Genomic DNA, 18,928 nt, shown 5'->3' with positions numbered 1-18,928 from the left:
CCAAAAAAAAAAAAAATATATATATATATATAGATATAGATATAGTTATAGATCTATATATAGATCTCTCTTTATATATATATATATATATATACTCCAATAACCTGCAATCTGGAAGGGTTAATTTGGATCCCTTTCTTTGGAGACCAGCAAGCAGGTGTAACTTTCTCAAACCTTAAATAAAGCCTAGTAGTTGGTGGGGTCATAGTTGAACTTACATAGAAACAAGCATCTCTCAAACCTAGTTAGGAAAGTAAAAGTATGCTGTCAGCATGTCTCCTGCAAGAGACCTGGCCCTAGATTTTTTTCCTCAGCCATCAAGATGAAAAGCCACCCCATCATGCATTCAGAGAAGAGGTAACCAAGTTAATGACACTCCAAGACCCAAATGAATTGTTAAACAAGTACTGCCACAATAGTTGATGGCTAAGGATCTCTGGCTGGTTCCAGTTTTTAAGAATCTGTTTCACATAGTTAATATTTCACAAAACCAAGGAGGTCAGTTGTAAAACACAAAGATCTAGAAATCAGGAGACATGTGGTTTTGATTGTAACCTGTCATTATCTAATAAGGTACACAAGTCACTTCTTGGTGTGTCAGTCCCCACATTTGTACGGCCAGGGAAGGACCTTTACTACATCCTAACAGCCATGTAGGGATGGTGGAAAGAAAATGAACTAGAATGGTGTACTTTTTAAAAAGTTCTACAAATAAGGGATCTTCTCCTCAGTTATTTGAAGGTGGGTTACCATAGCTTCGGAAAAAACTAAGAGGTACCACAAAAGAAAAGATGAGGTGTTTAATGTAAGAATAGCGAGACTGTGCTTTGAAACAGAAGTCTTGTCAGTTTTGCATTTTAAAGATGAATTGGTCATAATTTATAGGATGGAAGAATTATTTAACCTATGCCTTCAAGTTTGCAGCCTCTAAAAACTGGGAGAAAAAACTAATTGATACTTTCTCATTTGTGTTTATTCTGAGGCAGCTTGGCCTGACATAACCAGGATGGTAGTTTAAAAAAAAATTTAATTATAGAGTCACACTGTATGTACTCGTCACCCATGTCCTCCCATACAGATCTCTATTTGACTGCCAGCAACACAAAATACAAGAATTGCGTCCAGTTTCACTACAGCTCTTCGGGTTTACAAGTGTTGAGCGCCGGCTTTCGGAATGCCCTTCCGATTGGCTGAGTCAATGTCAGTGACATCAACCAACTTACTTTTGATTGGAAGGCTGGTTGCTGGGACTGTAGCGTTTGCAGGAAGTCACTTAACCGTTTGCGAGCTGGACCACCGCAGCTGAAGTTCCCTTTTGCCATAAGAACGGGCGCAACTGACTAGGGAAGGTGCGTCCCACAGTTCTGCAAATTGCAATGTGAGCCAGGAGGCCTGAGCCAGCTCCCAAACCGAGAGGCCCTCTGGAAGATGAGCGGCAGCCCCTTTCCAGCCTCCTGGCTGTTACCCTTTTAAATGTCAGCGTTGGAGGCTGTAGGGGTAGCACGAGGCATCGAAACCGAACAGTCGGATTGGCCGCACGCCTCAGTTCTAGACGCACCTCTCCACCGAAAGGCCCTTCTGACTGGCAGGGGGAGAAAGTAAACAGAGTTGAATCACCCTCCCCACTGGCCAATTGGAGGGGGTTTGGATTGTGACGTGATGGGATTCTGCAAAATTGTTACTGAGCAAGAGAATGCCGGAACCGTGCGGACCGGCCGGAGCAGGGGCGCCGAAGCCGTCCGTGGACTGGGGGGAAAGTGTCTATTAGCTCAGGCGCTTGGCCCGGCCCTTGCCACCTGCGTCCAGGTGGTCGGGTGAATGTCCTGGGTCTCCGGCTCGACGGAGGGGCGGCCGAGGGCGTGCACCTCGCTTGCAGTTTCCTCTCCCAGCGCCTCGGGGGCGTTTGCAGTCGAATAAACTTGCGACTGCCACGTGTGGCATCTTTCCAAGGGATCCGGCTCGGAGCGGCCGGCGCGCCCGTCGGGGGGATCGCCCCCGGTGCCGGGCAGGGGCGGCGGCGAGAGGCGGCAGCTCAGAGGAGCCCCGGGCGGTGGATGCTGCGTGCGGAGGCGCTGCCGGTTACGTAAAGATGAGGGGCTGAGGTCGCCTCGGCGCTCCTGCGAGTCGGAAGCGCCCCGCGCCCCCGCCCCCTTGGCCGCCGCGCCGCGCGGTGCTGCGCCGCGTTCGTCGTCCGAGGCGAGGGCAGGGCGAGCCGAGCCTCCGCAGCCACCGCCAACTTTGGCCGCGCCGCCGGGGCTGCTGTCGCCCGCACCATGTCCGCGGCCGCCTACATGGACTTCGTGGCCGCCCAGTGTCTGGTTTCCATTTCGAACCGCGCTGCGGTGCCGGAGCATGGGGGTGCTCCGGACGCCGAGCGCCTGCGACTACCTGAGCGCGAGGTGACCAAGGAACACGGCGACCCGGGGGACACCTGGAAGGATTATTGCACGTTGGTCACCATCGCCAAGAGCTTGTTGGACCTGAACAAGTACCGACCCATCCAGACCCCCTCGGTGTGCAGCGACAGTCTGGAGAGTCCGGATGAGGATATAGGATCCGACAGCGACGTGACCACCGAATCTGGGTCGAGTCCTTCCCACAGCCCGGAGGAGAGACAGGATCCTGGCAGCGCGCCCAGCCCGCTTTCCCTCCTCCACCCTGGAGTGGCTGCGAAGGGGAAACACGCCTCCGAAAAGAGGCACAAGTGCCCCTACAGTGGCTGTGGGAAAGTCTATGGAAAATCCTCCCATCTCAAAGCCCATTACAGAGTGCATACAGGTTAGCGGCGGCTCCCTCTCCCCCCCCCAGCTCTGGGGTTAGTTAACCTTTGGCCGGGCAGTTTTCCTGGGCGGCACGGACACCGTACTTGGCCTATAGGGTGCAAACATTTTGGATAAGACGCTATTTAGCGCTTTAAATAATTGCACAGTGCGGGGGCGGAAGGCGCACTCTCGTCTTAATTGTCCCCAGCCTCTAGACCCCGCGGAGAGCGTTACCCAGGCGCGCAGAGCCAGCGCCGAGCGCCCGCCGGGGTGCGCGGCCCCGAGGGGAGTGGTGCCGCCCCTCCCCTGGCCCGCCCCGCCCCCAAGACTCCCGCACCCGGCGACGGTGGGGCCACCCGACCTGGGCCGACGCTGGCGGGGTGGTGGTGGGGGGGAGTCAAATGGCGTATCTTTTATTTAATTCTCTTGTGGGATTGCAGCGAAGTGGCTGGAACCTGGGGAGAAGCGGCACACTTTCCATGGAACCTTTTAGGGATGACTAAGGACTCATTTATCTGTACGCTTGCTACTTTTCAGGGCTTGCCAAGGTGGTTTTAAATTTGGCCAAGTGTCCCCAGAGAGGTTTAAAATAACACTGCTTCAGGCAGCAGAGGACTTCGATCAAGTGATGGTTGGTGGGTTAACTTCGCGACTAGTTAGCTTTTTTCCGGAGAAAGAATTCCGAGCTGATGTTTTCTTCCTCCTAAGGTCGCACCCTCCACCCCTGAACGGGCAGTCCGGGAGGAGGAGGTGTGGTCCTTGCCGGAGGTCAAGGCTGGGTAATGAATGTTAGGTCCTGCTGGCAGCCCAGTAGAAGGGTCTCTCCCCGGAGGGCAAGAGATAGGGCTGGCCCAGCAAATGAGCTTAGAAAGACATCTGCAGTATAAAATGGGTTTTCGAGATTTGCAGGGACTTTGGGCCGCCAATGCTTTTGGTTGTGTTTAACAAACTCAGGGAAAAGTTGGAAAGCATTCACAGTGGGCTATGCTGTCCCCCTCTTTAGTAAGGTTCTTCAACAATGGCTTTTCTACTAAGGAAGCAGGAGGATTGCCGCTCCCTTTCCCACCGTCCTGTGCCCCCACCTTTAAGAGGTTGTTGCTGGAGTTATTTGGAAAAGTACTGTCATTTTTCCGTGTGATTGTTTGTACTTTTAAGATGAGGCCCCGGGGGCCTGTGGTTTTAAAATGATAATTGGTTGGTTTGGTTTGGCTTTGCTTTTTAAAAGAAAGGCCCTTGTTAACTGCATCTCGTATTTTATTTCCTTTGGAAAGTGCTTCTGGTGGAGGTGGCTGCAGGCACGGGAGTCAAACCAAATAGCCTCTGGGTTAAGGCAAATTCAGGTTCTGTTTGGGATTTTCATCTAGGTTGCCAGAAACAATACATTTTAAAAGTTTGTATCTGTAAGGTTGTAGAAAGATGTGTGTTTGAATTTGGGGATGTGACCTTTAGCGTGGCTCCCAGGGTGAAGTAGGGGTCTAACCACCAAGGGTGTTACTCACCAACAGCTGTTGGGCGGGCCTGGCCACGTCAGCCATGTTCCCGGAGTTCAGTTGTTCACATTGACACCCACTGCCACCTTGAGCAAAGGCATTTTCTCCTTCAGGGAGCTGCCTCATCGGGCAGTTTAGGGAGGCCTGCAGCGCTTCTGCGTGAGTCCCCAAGCCAGACCAGCTCAGTAAAAAAGATGCCCAGCCATCACAGCTGAGTGATCTTCTCAGGCATTTATAGAAATGGCTGCTCCTCGTGTGTGCGTGCATGCGTGTGCTCTTTAATTCTCCAGAAGGCAAGTCGACTCAGCTGTTCCAGGAGAACCTTTTACAGAGTCAAGAGTAGAAACCAAAGTGAAATGCTAATCCCATTTTAAATGCTACACTTAGTCTTTTGAAACTAGTGAGATGGTGGTTGCAAGAGTCTTCTTTCTGTTGGTGGGCTCAGTAATATTAGGACATGGTAGAACTAAAACCTCAGCCTCTGTAAATATTATCAGAAGCCTACTCCCACTAAAGAAGCTATGTGTTAGGAACATTCTAAATAAGATACATGTAGGAGGTCTCCCGCATTTGGAAGTTTCAGATACAGCTTTGAGTTAGATTGTCATTCGGGTGAGGTAAAGAGCTTTCTGATTTTCATTTTGCTGGTATTAAGTCCAGAAGGTGGACAGGAGATAACAGTTGGAATGTCTGCATTCTGTGAACATTTTAAGAGCTAAAATTCCAGCCACACCCCCCTGCTCAACAAGAATCCCTCCTGCTGCTTGAGCACCTCCTCCTAGGGCCTCAGACAGCTGCCACTTCTGTAGAGTCAGTGGCTTTAGAAGCAGAGTCACTTAAATAAAATTTCATTCAATTCAGTGCAGCATCTTTTATGTCTCCTGAGAGAAAATGACAATTTTTGAGGTGGACTTTGAGGTTAGGATTCTGATTTGTCCCCCTGTTTCTACTTGTGAGACTTTAAGCACATTACAAGTTACTTGAATTCAGAGTTTGCAAAGGAGAGGTCTGTTGCAGAATGTTTTGCAAACTTGTTTGGATTGGTCAACACACGGTTTATAAACATTTAATTAGTTACCAATATCTACGTGTTAGCGGATTTCAGCACAAATCCAGATTTCGGATTTCTCTGGAAAAATCGAATGATCTGGCAATACCAGGTTTCAATTCCTGTCTAGCAGCAATTGGCTTGAAATAAGCTTTTTTTTTTTAATTTAATATGGGGTAGATCCCTTAAGTTTACAACCTCAGCTTTGTTTGAACCTCATTTTTTTAATACCTCAATTTCTTAATCCACAGTTAGGCCACCCTTACAGAACTCCTAGATCTCCTTTGCAAAGGTAAAATCACATATGCAACATATCTAATAGGATTTCACATGTACTAGACCCTTGAGCCATGCTGGATCTTAAAGTTTATGTGCAATCAAGTGTCCTCAGAGACAGGAAACATGATAAATTTATGTCTAAGCAACATATTAGTTTACATTTTCCTTTACAACGCTCAGTTTGTTTCTTTGACTTCTAGATATTTTCAGTTGATATACCTCTGAACTTTAAGCAGTGGTTTCATTGTTAATCTGAAAAAAAGTGCAAATATGCCCTTTTCCTAATTCTATAATTTTTGGACACTTTACATGTTTAGTGTGTTTATTGCCATGTTTCAGATTAACAATTAAACACATTAGAGTACCTCGCCCGAGACATAATGGGCATGTTATTTGAAAATGCAGCCAGCTTCAAATGTCTCCTGTTTCCTGACTTTGCACTTCCCCTGCACATAGAGTACATGTATATTGTGTGAAAGCATGGGGTGGGGTAGGGTGGGTGTGTCTTTTGGGGAAGGAAACAATTACATCCAAATATCAGATAAAACGCCTCAGAATCAGCTGAGATAACATCATACTAGGTGAGCATCCCCATGGCAGGAACCTTTGGCCTTATTCCCATGCCACCTGCAATTTTATGCTTTTTGGAGGGACTTAAGTCAGCTATCCTCAAGTGGAGACCCTTAAATCCCTACCATGACATCCTAGTACTACAGACAAAAATTTTAAAGACAATTATTTAGGCCAATAGAGCAGAAAGAAGTTCATGTAGAATGAGAAAGGAGAGTTGCAAAAATCCCAAGAGTGGCTACTTCTGTTTCTTTTTACCCTGTTGGATTATTTACCTGGGGTGCTGGGAATACCTGTCGGAAGGGACCGGAAGAGCCCCCACGCTGGAAATCATCCTCCGATTTGGAAAATAGGTTTTCCAATCTCTCTAGGTATGTCCATCACTGGCCAACTCAAACTCAGGTGGGATGTTCCTCACCTGAGTTTGACATTTTTACTTATACGGATGTCTGGCCCACTCTTGGCTGCTTGCACTATTTTCCCTTAATTACTACAAAAAGTTTTGATAGTCAACTATTTGGTTCTGGAGAGTCTGGATCCATCAGAGGTAGAAGGAGGACCCACTTCTGCTCCCAGAGGTAGGGGTTCTGGGACAGGGCAGGGTCTTGCTTTGGGCTGCAAGACGGGGAGGCTTGGATAGGAAGCAGCCTCTGGGCAGCCCTTGTATTAATTAGCCCTGCTCAGTCCTTCCCACTGTCTCTTCTCTTCAGAGGTAGACGGAGGCCTGTGTCTTGATCTTGATCTTTGTCTATCCTCTCTGCTCCATTCTAGTAGAGGGCTCCCTAAAGTGATATTTTATAATGACTTGCTTCATCCAAGACGTATTTACACCTAAGCCTGAGTGGGGCTGGTACAGATAACTGTTTTTCTACCTTTTCCCCTACTTTCTGTCCCCTAAGGAGACCATAGAAAGTTTATTTAAAAATAATCCCCCCGCCCCGTGACAATTTAGTGAGCCTTTTTATGGACTGTCCCCCTGTAGGAAGGCAACAAACCATTGTGATAGCTAAGATTATTTTCTCCTGTGTAAGCCCAGTTTACCCCTTAAGGAGTGGTATCACCCACCTCACCCTCCAGTAAGACTATCTAGATACAGTCTCACGGATCCCTTTAGGAAAAGGTAACAATCTACTTTACAGACAGTAAAAGACTACAAATGGCCTCCTGCTGGAGAAGATGATGGGTTTCTTAGTATTGCAAGGATGTCCTGTAAGACCTGCTTCAGAGTTTCAGACAAGATGCTAAGAGCCCCTTGATTGCAAGGAAAGATGTGTCACAGTGCTGTTCTAACCCCAAGTGGTTGCTAGAATCTCATCCTGGGATTCAAGCCTGTAAAAGGGGCGGGGGGTGACCCTACAGCTCTTTATTTCTAGTCCCAGAGGTTGCAAGGGCCAGTTGCTGTTCTTCCTCACCTACCCTTTGTCGGTCATCATGCTCTACTTGTCCTAGCAGAGACAAAGGAGGGTGGCCTTAGAAAAGCTTCCATTACTGGCAGATTACTTTCACAACAGAAAATACAAGTGGAGTAAAACTACAGAGAAAAAACATTGTTTCCCTTGATTTTCCTCTCAAATCTTCAGCGGTAAGGAGAAGGGAGCACTCTAGGTGGGGAACCTGCAGAGGAGGGGGAAGGTACCCCAGAGAATAATAGTGTGCTGTTTTGATGGTAACAACCCATTACCTCCAGACACAAAGATGTAACCTGAGGGAAATGAACGTGTGAACTCTGATTATAAGGGTCGGATTTACATTCCTGTCTCAATTGTTGAGCTGATCCCAAGAACTAGTCATTTTACAATGTCTGTGAGAAATCCCCAGAGTGAACTTCCCAGGGAGAGAAACAGCATATGACATATTGGGAAAGTGGCTGACAATGGTCTTCCTCAGAAAGTTCATTGAGGAGAAAAGCAGGTGGCTGACTTCCCAGTAGTCACTCTTTTAGTTGCCCCTAAAACAACCCGATGTGTCCTGATTAGAGTTGGCTTTCTAACTCGACATTTGTTTTCTGATCATTAGCATTCTTGATTTTTTTTCAAAAAAGCAGTTTTGTCATTTTTGTTAGCCTTACTTCCAAATTTTCCAGGTTTTTTCCCCCTCCCCCTTGGCTGTTCTCAGGCTTGGAGAAAAGCTTGCTGCATTCCAGGCCTTCACTGCTGCTGGAATCCACCCCCACATCCGACCCTCCCACCTTTCCCTAATGTTTCTCCAGCAAGCCCAGCGCCCACTGACGAGAGTAAATTAGTGCCTAGTAATTGGTACAAAGGCACTTTCTGTTTCTATGCAACACATGCAAAAAGGAGGGGCAAAAGGATGGGGAAAGAACCCCACAGATGGTTAAAAAGGGAAAGAAACGGAATCCTCTGCTGTGGTCTTTGAGAATCCCATCAATGGCTCCGCCCCACATTTTGTTGGGAAGTTAGTCACAGGCTTAGGCCAAACTCAAGTGCTTGGTGGCTGCAGTTGTTAGTATCCAAAGAATAGAATTCCTACGTTGAAAGTGACCTTGAGAGGTCATCACATCCATCATTTTGTCTGTAAAGAAGCCTTTGCCCATCCTCTCAAGGAGGGGGGAATGTTCCTTTTAAGCATTTGGGGGGGGCCCTGGGAGAGTTCGGAAGTGCACCCCAGGGTTCAAAGGCTGGCTGCCTGCCTCTACAAGCCTGTGACTTAGGGCAGATTGTGGAAATTGCAAGAGCCCCAGTCCCCTCAGCACACAGCAGGCATCAGGTACTCTGAAGAGAAGATGAAGCGTTAAGGCCCGGGAGCTTCCAGCTAGGGCCAAGTGGGTGCTCAGGAGGTCTGTCTTGTGATTCTTTGAATTCTTTTCCCCTGTGGTCTCTTGAGGGTTTCAGTCTGTGGTCAACATCTTTCTTACCTTTGCTTTAAAGAGCAGCTTTGAATTAACCAAATTAACCAAGTGAAAGGGCAGAGGTGGAGTCTGCTGAGGGGGGGACCTCTGCCCTTTTATTATGGGAGCAGCACTTGGTGAAACAGCCCACGGCCAAGGCCTGGGAGATTTCCTCCTCCTCCCTTCCTGGAGCCTCCTGAAACTTTAATACTTTTTTTGGTGCATTAAGGCCAAGAGTAAACATTTGTCTTGTCCAGGTGGGCGTCAAGCAGTCCCTTCTGAAAACAGCAGGATTACCATTATTCATGGAGAATGCCTTCCCTACTAAGGGAGTGAGGTGCAACCATTTTTTATGCATGGGGTCTTCCAAGGCATGTAAAGCCCGTTGTTTTGTGCTTAAAGCCCTGTACCCGCAGGCTTCCCTTTTCATCTCAGTTTATCTTGTGGTATGTTAGCCTTTGGAGTCCTAAAATGAGAATTGAGCATCTGGATCTGAAATCTAAAGGTTCTAGAGTTGCAAGAACCTGTTTGTTCACTATCTAAGCCCAGTGGCAACTGGCCCTTTTTTTTCCCCTGTTTGTTTGTTTTTTAAACAAAATCAAGAATGATCATAAATGTGAACAGAAGGATCAAAGGATCAGATTGGGCCTTTTTAAATAGATTAGAGAAATGGGAGCTTAAACCACACAAAATTATTGCTAAGGATTTGCAATATCTTGTATGAAACAAAGTTTGAACAGCTTTCCAAGGCGAACCTCTATCAATGGAAGTCAATGATTCCTAAGGACCTGACTCGAACAGAAGAGGAACTGATGAGGCAGGCAACAGACAAAGCACAGAAAATTCTGCCTAGGAAGTATGGGCATTGCAGAACTGGAATGAATCTTATTGATCATCCTTGTTCAAAGAGATGGGGGTGGCACAGAAGTTTCACCTATCTCCCTTCTAGAGAACCAACTTTGATGCTACGGAACAGTCAGAAGAGTAAGGTCTGTGATGACACTAGTCCTCTCTGAGGAACTAGAATGGGAGGGCCCAGGAGAGGCATTGATCCTCATTAGGGAAGCAACAGGTAGATGGTTTTGGGGTTTCTCAGACCACTGTTTGAACCCAGCTCAGCTCCTACCACTTTCTAATTTAGGAACCTCAGGCAACACTTAGCCTCTGAGCCTCAGTTTTCTCATCTGTAAAATGGAATTTCAGTAATCATTTGCTCATTGAATCCTTAGGCGACTTAATTCAAATGACACATTTAAAACATTTAGAATAGTGTCCCCATCACTGAGTATTAGACTTAAAAATAAATAATTTACATGTGTTGGCCAGAAATCCTTGAGGTTCCTAGAGTTTTTGTTTAGAATTCCAGATTAATCCAGCAGCATCTTATTGATTTAAATAGTATTTACTTACTAAATGAGTATTATTTATATTCAGTATATTCATCTACCGTGCTAGATGTTAACGACAGGCACTATGATTTTGGTGAATAACAGTAATAGTAATAGCATCCAACATTTATTACATACTGGGTTCCAGGTCAAATGGTTTACATACACTGTTACATTTCAACTCACAGGAGTGCTATGAGATGGGAAGGTATTATTAATTTATAGGAAGAATTAGACAGAGTTTGTTAACTTAGTCCAAGGCTACGCTTTCATTTTCCTAGTATGTTTGTAGGTGCTTGGAGTTGTGCATGAATGGTTGTTGACCTGGACTTCTGGTCCAGGGAAAGACACCCTATGTTTTACATGGCTCACTTGGCTTTGGCCCCACGTCACCAGTCTTTAACTCTGTAGTTTTGTGTTCTAACTCTCCCTGCAGTTGGTTTTGATGAACCTTGGTTCAGAATATCTGCAGAAATCTTAGACTAACCAAACCCATCTTGTGTTTTCTATAATTATCCAGAAACAGGACTCTTGGTTGCAAGCAACAGAATCCAAACTTAAACTAACTTAATAAAAAGTAAAACTATTAGTTCAAGTTACCAATACCTCTGAGGTAATTTTAGTTTCAGGTATCCTTAGATGCAGGTACTCAGTGTCTGCCTCTCTCCCGGGTTCTACCTCACACTGGGCAGGATCCCTGAATGATGGTAAGATGGCTGCTAACAGTTCCAGACTCCCATCCTGCCAATTCAGCAAACCTGTGCAAAGACAGTTCCCCGCTCCTAATAGTTCTCCTGAAGCCGTTGGTTTCAAACTTCTGTGAGTTAGAATTCATATGCCCATCCCTGGACTCAGCCACTGTGGTACATCAAACTTTTGGGGCTAGAGATGGGGAGTCACCCACCTGTAATTCCATAGATTCCAAGTGGAGAAGGGTTGGTTTCCAAAAGGAAACTCACGTATGCTATATTCTTCCCCAAAGAGGGAATGGATGCTAGCTAGACAAAAACCCACAGCTGTTTACTCTTCCTGCCTGTTTAGAACTACAAACAGAATATCCCAAAGAGCAGAGTTTGACAAAATGAGAGATAAATCTCCATGACAACATTTTTCCTCCATATTCATCCCCCTTTGAAGAGGTAAAAAACTCTGAACTATCTCTGGAGTTCAACCTAAAAGACAGGTCACAATTGCATGTGTTAAATGGTCTTTGTAGAAGATAGATTTACTTCTTATGCTCAGGCAAATACCTTGGGCCCTTCTCAGTGCATGTTCTAGAAACCAGTACCAAAAGCCTCATGTGGAACAGATTTGACAGCAGTAATAGGATCACTTGGTCTTAATTCCAGTAGGCCATCCATTTTAATGCCCAGAGAATGAATTGTGTTTATGTGAACACTGGTTACCCCATGTGCTAACAGATAAAGACCTCCTCTATCTGGAAAAAAAAAAAAAAAAGAACTTTTTTTTAAAAATGGTGATTCCTATTGGAATCAGAAGTCTATCCTCAACAAAAACACCATAAAAAATCATGAAGCAAAAATTAGATCTTAAAAATAACTTACAAAAACACATAAAATGGACTTATATCCTGACATTGCCGTAATTCTATAATAATTTTCTATCATTGCAGTTTAAGTGAACCAAACAGCTGACTTTCCCTCTTTCCTGTTGTAAATTGTACCCACGGCCACAGCCCGCTTGTCTGCTGAGCACTGTCCCACTGAAGCAGGCCTTCCGGGTGTGAAAGAAACGTGGACTGTGCTCCTCTAAACAAAGTCATTTCTTCTTAGTATCCAGCCTGCTCCCAGCTTTCAAAACACTGCCCAGGAAGCCTGTCATGAGGACCGCAATCAGGTGGAGACATTGGATGAAGGTTAGACAGCAAAGACCCGCTTTCTTTGTGGTCCTTAATGATAAACATCAGGTGGTATGAATTAGGGGTTCACTCTAAGCTTGAAAAACAATTTGACAGTGGCCCATGTGGCATGTGTGAGTAAGACCCATGGTCATCGCAGCCTCACTCTGGTGGTGATAATGCACCAAGTTTGAGCCCAGAGAGAAAGGCCAGGAACACTCAGTGGAGTAGCATCGCTTCTCACTGAGTCGTACGGTGCCACCACCCGGCTGCCAGGTACAGGAGGCCTCATGTACCCCACATACAGCCTGTATTTTCCTCTTTTGCTTATTGTCTTTTCTGAGTTAAAGGCTTCAGCTCTCTACACAGCAGTTCCCCAAGACTGGAAGCTGTGCTGCCGTGTACAATTTACCTACGTGCGCAATGGAGAGGTTACATAATCGAGTGTTTGCTAAGCATGCTGAAAGCCTCGGTAGCCCCTGTAAAGCAGTGATGTGCACTGGGTAAGAATTCCTAACCGCAGTCCTGGGAACTTCCATAACCAGAACTGATTTCTCAAGCGCCCCCCCCCCCCCGCCCTTCCAATCTCCATATTGACAGAAAATTTATCTTGGCAGTTCAGGGTCCCTCAGTCTCTTCTGTGTTCAGTGGCATTTGCAAAATCAGTTCCTTCTCCTTCTCCCTTTGCCTTTTGTCCTGGGAGTGATGTCTGTTATTTGGCTCACCAAGAGGCTCACCTCTTATTTTGGTGTCATGGGAGGGCTAAGTACATTACATGTCATCCTTTGACCTCCAAGGGGGTCTCGGAGGGGGTGTCCTGTAATCCCCCCAGTCTTGCTTTGTCCTCATGTGCTGACCTCCTCTGCTGAAGAGGGACCTCTACACGGTGGCTGCAGGGGTTAGATCCCTATGCTCTGTTACTAGTCCACATGGGACCTCCAAGTCCAAGGTCCTAGGCCAGGGAACACACAGTCCCTCTCTCTGTACTACACTTGGCAAGTTGGAAAGCTGGAAGGCATGTAGTGAGGCCCTTCTCAGTCCTGACTACCCCAGTCCTCAGGTCCATTGGGATGGGGGGACATTACTGGGGGTACACATGAAGGGTGTGGGCGAGCCAAGGGCTGGGCAACAGCGTCTGCTCCTCTGGGACCCTAAAGCCTCTGTCTAAAAGGAGAGTGAAGAATAAAGAACCCTGGGCTCTTCTTAGACACCCTTACTTGTGTTCTCTTAACAGTCTCTCTTTCACTGAAGCTCAGGCCAGGAGGCTTGGAAAATCAAGAGTTTAAGAATTTTGGGGTCTGCTTTATATCTTTAAAACTCTATTTTGAAATGTAAAGCTCAGCAACAACCTATTTGTTTTAAACCATCACTGACCTCTGCAAGGCAATGCAGATGGAAGGCTGGAAGTGAGAATTCCAAAAACATGCAATAAGAGGCTCTCTCTACATTTAGTTATGACCTCTGTGCTGCTTCTACATCCAGTCTTGCTTTGTACTCGGCGCTGAAGGAGGAATGTGAAAACCTTTTCTGATCTAAGGGTGTCCTTGGGCAAGTCGACAGTAGACTTCAGTTCTCTGAGTCTCTGCTTTATGTGAAACAGGCAGGTTTCAATTAAATGGCCAAAAAGTCACCCAAAATGCAAAGATTCATAGAATCTATGCTGGGCCTCCCTGGTGGCACAAGGGGTTAAGATGCAGCCTATGAAGCTGTCAGCAACCACTGCAGCACGAGTTCGATCCCTGGCCAGGGAGCTACCCACATGGCACAGCAGACCTCTCCTGTCTCACACGCTACTCCCCTCAGCAGTGTATTTCAGTCTGCCTGTTCTCTTCCCCGCTCTGTCTCTGGTGAATCCTCTCACTCGCTGCGTCTCTGGCCTGTTCCCCAGTTCTTTTATGCATAAATAAAAAATGTATTTAAAAAAAACAAAGAATCTATGCTTTCAGGATAGTTGTGCTATTCAGTGTTTAGCACCTTGTAGGTTATTATTTCTCCCACCCACAAATAAGTGGGCAGCAGTGTGACTAGAATGGCTGGAGGAGCAGGAACTGGGGATCAGTTACCCCCAGCTGTGTGGGTATCAGGAGGTCAGGTCACTTTTCTGCCATTTCAAGTGCTGAGATGGGAGTCATATAAGAGACATCTGTCTTGCAAGGTTCAGATCCTGAAGAGTCAGGAATCTGTTGTCCACCATCTGCCATCTTTATGTCTGAGGTCCTAGCAGATGGGCTTTCTCACAGATCTGCCGATGCTGGGGCCGTGCAAGCAATATTTGGACAGACTTGCTTCCTGGACACCGGACACCGGTGTGCTCCAGTGAGGAAGTGTGCGTGACAGATGTTCTAGACACACCCATTTCCCGATTCAGCACCTAAAATATGGGACTGGCTGCCTCCCACAGATAAGCACAGGGACCAGGAAGTAAAACCTCACATCCAAGCTCTAGAGTGACTCTGCTGTATCAACAGATAAAGTAGAAAAGGAAACCAGATCACGAGAAGGATTCAGAGAGCGGCCAGGAGCCAGTGGTCATATCAGGGAGGACATTTGGCCAGGCTTGTTCTTACAAAGCCTATCATGCATTTTTATTCTTTCAGAACATCCACACTAGTAGCTGTATTTTTGTCCAGCAGGAGGCCTTTGATGTCGTTTTCTGAGTCCAACATTAATTGGAACATTTATGCCGGGACATGTCCAGGTACAGCCTGCGTGCCTCCTCTATCATGGGCACGGGTGGCTCCGCACTCGAGGGCAAGGGGAATGGGGGAAAATAAGCAACAGCTCACATTTTATGGCTGCAAGTCCGTGTGGCCTTCCTAGTAGGACAAGGTCAGGTGGCAGCAGGAGCAGGGGCCTGTCTTTGTGGGTATGTGCTCTCTGGCCTCGTCCACGAGGAGGCTACATTGCACGTCTACATGGCCTCAATCCCCCGATTCCTTCCAGGACACTCGGTGGTAGGGTCCTTGCTTTCTGTGTAACCCAATATCAGAAGGGAGGTTCCTGTCTGTTCTTAAGGGGCCATTTTTCCTTTCACATGTGGAAAACGTAGGAGAGGTCCAGGTGGAGGAGGAGTGAAAAACAGATGTGATCTATAGTCCTTACTTTTTTTTTTTTTTTTTAAGATTTATTTATTTATTTATACAAGCACTGGGTATAGTCAGAAGTGCGGGAGGGTGAGAGAATTCACCAGAGCCAGAGCTGGGAGCAGAACAGGCAGACTGATGAAATACACTGCTGAGGGGAGCAGCAGGCGGCAGGAGAGGTCTGTGGTGTCATGTGGGACCCTCGCCCGCGGCCGGGGATCAAACCGATGCTGCAGAGGCTGCGAGCATCTTCGTAGCCCAGTGCTCAACCGCTGCGCCACCAGGGGAGGTCCTATAGTCCTCACTTTCTAACAACTTGTTTGAGAAGGGAACAAAATGATTCTTCTCCTTTCTTTAATGTGGACACTTGGGTGTCCCAGTAATTTCTCAACAGAAAGTAACCCCTCCCCATATTATATGTTAATTGACCCCAGCTGTGGAAAAATTTAAACTCAGATGTATTATTGTTTCCAGTAAAACTTTTAACAATATGAGAATAATTTTAATGACTTCTTTCTTATATGAAAGAAACTTTTACTGTTTACAGAAAGTAGAAGAAATGAATCCTCACCTGTAGAACTACTGTTCATATTTTGTATAAATTTTTCAGGATACACCCACACATACACACACACACACACACACCCCACACACACACACCCAGAGCAGATCACACCCAGTTTTTTTCACTCAGGGTGTATTGCTAACATCTTTCCATTTCATTATGAAACAATCTAGTCTCCTTTTTAGCAGATACTATTCCACTATATGGACACACTGTAACATATTAAATTAGTACTTTTTGTTAAACACCTAGGTGGTTACCAAGCTTATAAACAATGCTAATATTCCTGTATATTTTTGTGTCCCTAGCTAACTATTACCAAAATTATTTCTTATATTTTGCCAAATGACTCTGATCAATAAATCTGACCAGTGCAATAGAGGGCCTTTTTTCTCATTGCACCATGATAAGTATATGAACTACTTTTTACATTTCCATTGGCCTGATACATATTCCACTAGTGTGTCTAGATTACTTGTGAGACTGAATATATATTTGTTATTTATTGGTCATTAGTATTTCTTATTTTAAAAGCTGCTTCTCTGCGTCCTTATCCAATTTTATTAACTGGACTATTCATTTTGATTTGCAAGTGCCCTTTTTTTGTATTACAGATTTTAAACTTTTGTCATATGCTGCACTTATACACTGTTTTGGTACTTAAAATTATTTTTTGCTTACATGTAATTTTTTTTTGCCATGCAGAACATTTTTTAAAAAGATTTATGAATACAAAAACTGGGGTGTAGCCAGAGGTGAGGTGGTGAGAGGATTCACCAAAGTGGGGAGCAGAACAGGCAGATCTACTGAAATATACTGCTGAGGGGAGCAGTGGGGGAGAAAGGAGAGGCCTGCTGCGCCACGCGGGTTTCTCCCTGGCTGGGAATCGAACTCATGCAGGGAATCGAACTCATGCTGAGGTGATAGCTTGATAGAGCTGTGTCTTTAACCCCTGCACCACTAGGGAGGGCCCTGTGATTAACTTTAATATATGTCAAAGCTGTCCTTCAAATGGAATTCTGCCTTTGGTTTAATGTTTAGAAGGTCTATCCCCATTCCAACATTCCAAAAATATTCACCTATGTTTTCTTTTACCTTTGAGGCTTTATTTTTTATATTTACTTGTATAGCCCATTTGGGATTTAAGTGAAAGGTATGAGGTAGGGATCCAGATTTATTTTATTTTATTTTTTTTGCCAGATGTCTATGCCATTTATTGAATTAAACATCCAATACCTCATCCCTGTAGAATCTCAGGTTTATTTTCAGACTCTACTCAGTTCCGCTGATTTGTCCTTTCCTGTGCTAGTATCTCAGTATCTTAATTATTACAGCTTTAATCATACATTTTAATAACTGGTATTGCAAGTGCTCACTTATTATTGTTCTTTTGCAAATTTTCCTGGCACGTTGAACATATTTTTCCTTCCAAGTGAACTTTAGAATAATTTTGTCAAGTTCAAGAAAAAAGAATTCTTATGGTGTGTTAATTTCAGAGATGAATTTGTACAGGATTGCCATATTCACACCATTGAACCTGACCATCTAAGAACATGGGAAATGTTCCATTCATTAATTTCTTTTACATCAAGGTTTTATGATGTTCTCTATGCAGGCCCTGATCTTTTATTGTAAGGGTTATCTTGACTGGTCATAGTTGGCTTCTAACAAAACCATTGCTCTTTTGTCTATTTATAGCCATGATTGCACTTTTTAATTTACATTAGTTTTTCAGTTATTTAACTTAGACTCTCCAAATACAAGGTCATATCAATTGGATATATTTCTCTCTTTCCTTTTTTTTTTTCCCAAATAATTCTTGTTTCATCTTTTCCTTTATTATCTAATTATACTCACTGGCATTTCCTGAACATGTTAAATAGCTGTCATGATGGGCAGCTGCCCATTCACACCATGAGCTTGACTTTGGGGAACACTGCCTTTATTTGTGGCAGGTGTGGATAAGAGTATATTAGTTTATGAAGATTGGGAATAATGTCAACATGATTTTCTATTAACAAATTATCCTTTTATTTCTAGAATCCTAATTGCTTTCTTGCAATCAAAATCACTATTTTTCCTCAAGAAGTTTGTACATCTGTGAGGAGCTGTGGTTCTTTGTTGGCATTTTTAGAGTTTATTCTGAACAGATTTTTTGGACTGGATTGGGTTACTTTTGCTCGAAGCAATGAAAGCTTTAGCAGTTGTATTTTTAAGTTTCTTGCTTCCATTAAGGTTAGGCTGTTTTAAACTCTTCCATAGCACTGTGGAAAGGAACATGAGAAAAACCAGGTAGGAAAGAGGGGTTCCAGCTCAGGACCTCTGTGCAGCCTCTCTGAATTCAGGGGACTCTGTACAGCATCGGGTGTACCCAATTAGCAAGCCCTGCATTTGCCAAGCACCGGCCCTCTTTCTCCCTTTATACTGAGAATTCACCATTTTCTAAGACTTCACCAAATAACGTTTTACTTGCTATCATCAACTAATCACCAGGTAGAAAGAAGGGTGCTGGCCAAGTGCACAGCCAGCAAGCTCTGCCCCCTTCTCCTGCTCCTCAACATTCAACCCAGTCTTTTCAACATTTGCTCCCATGTTCAGTAGCCTTTTTGATCAAGTTTATTTTATACTCTGCGCTGAGTCTGTCAACGAGAGGTGCTTAGCTTGTTGCTGAAAGGGGAGGGGAGTGGTGTATAAATAATGAGAACGCAGAGAAACTTGTGCTGTTAACAGCTCTGCTCCAGTAAAGTAGAGTTTATTGTGTCACTGCCTCTGGGTGTGTTTTCCTGTGAAGGCCAGAAATAAAACACTCGTACATGTCTGTTCCCCACCCTTGAGGGGATGGTAACTCTCTTATTAATTTTAAAGACACAGTTGAAGATTCTTTAATTGATAGTTGCTGTGCCATATAATTTGGTACAAGGAAAGTCAGTGCCCCTTTTTGGACCTTAGCACTGAGCTGAAAGAAAGGACTTAACCTTGCCTCCCCCCAGGCAGACTATAGGGTAAAGGGCAAGGGGCAGTCCCTCTCTTTTCCTCC

At 45.2% G+C, this 18,928-nt stretch overlaps 1 protein-coding gene across 1 annotated transcript in view; it reads left to right on the top strand.

Annotated features, from left to right (window-relative positions):
• Positions 1-2,273: 2,273 nt before the first annotated feature.
• The window catches only part of KLF9 (KLF transcription factor 9), a gene marked incomplete at both ends in the record, with an annotated part of 22,035 nt that continues 5,380 nt past the window's right edge, over positions 2,274-18,928 (top strand). The window contains one exon of the mRNA XM_084236386.1: positions 2,274-2,778. Within this exon, the coding sequence (XP_084092512.1) occupies positions 2,274-2,778 (505 nt within the window). The remainder of the gene's footprint in view (positions 2,779-18,928) is intronic.

Source organism: Talpa europaea (assembly GCF_964194135.1).
Source record: "Talpa europaea genome assembly, chromosome: 7".
Lineage (NCBI taxonomy): Eukaryota > Metazoa > Chordata > Mammalia > Eulipotyphla > Talpidae > Talpa > Talpa europaea.
Note: the sequence above shows the minus strand (reverse complement) of the source record. Positions and strands in the feature narration are given on the sequence as shown.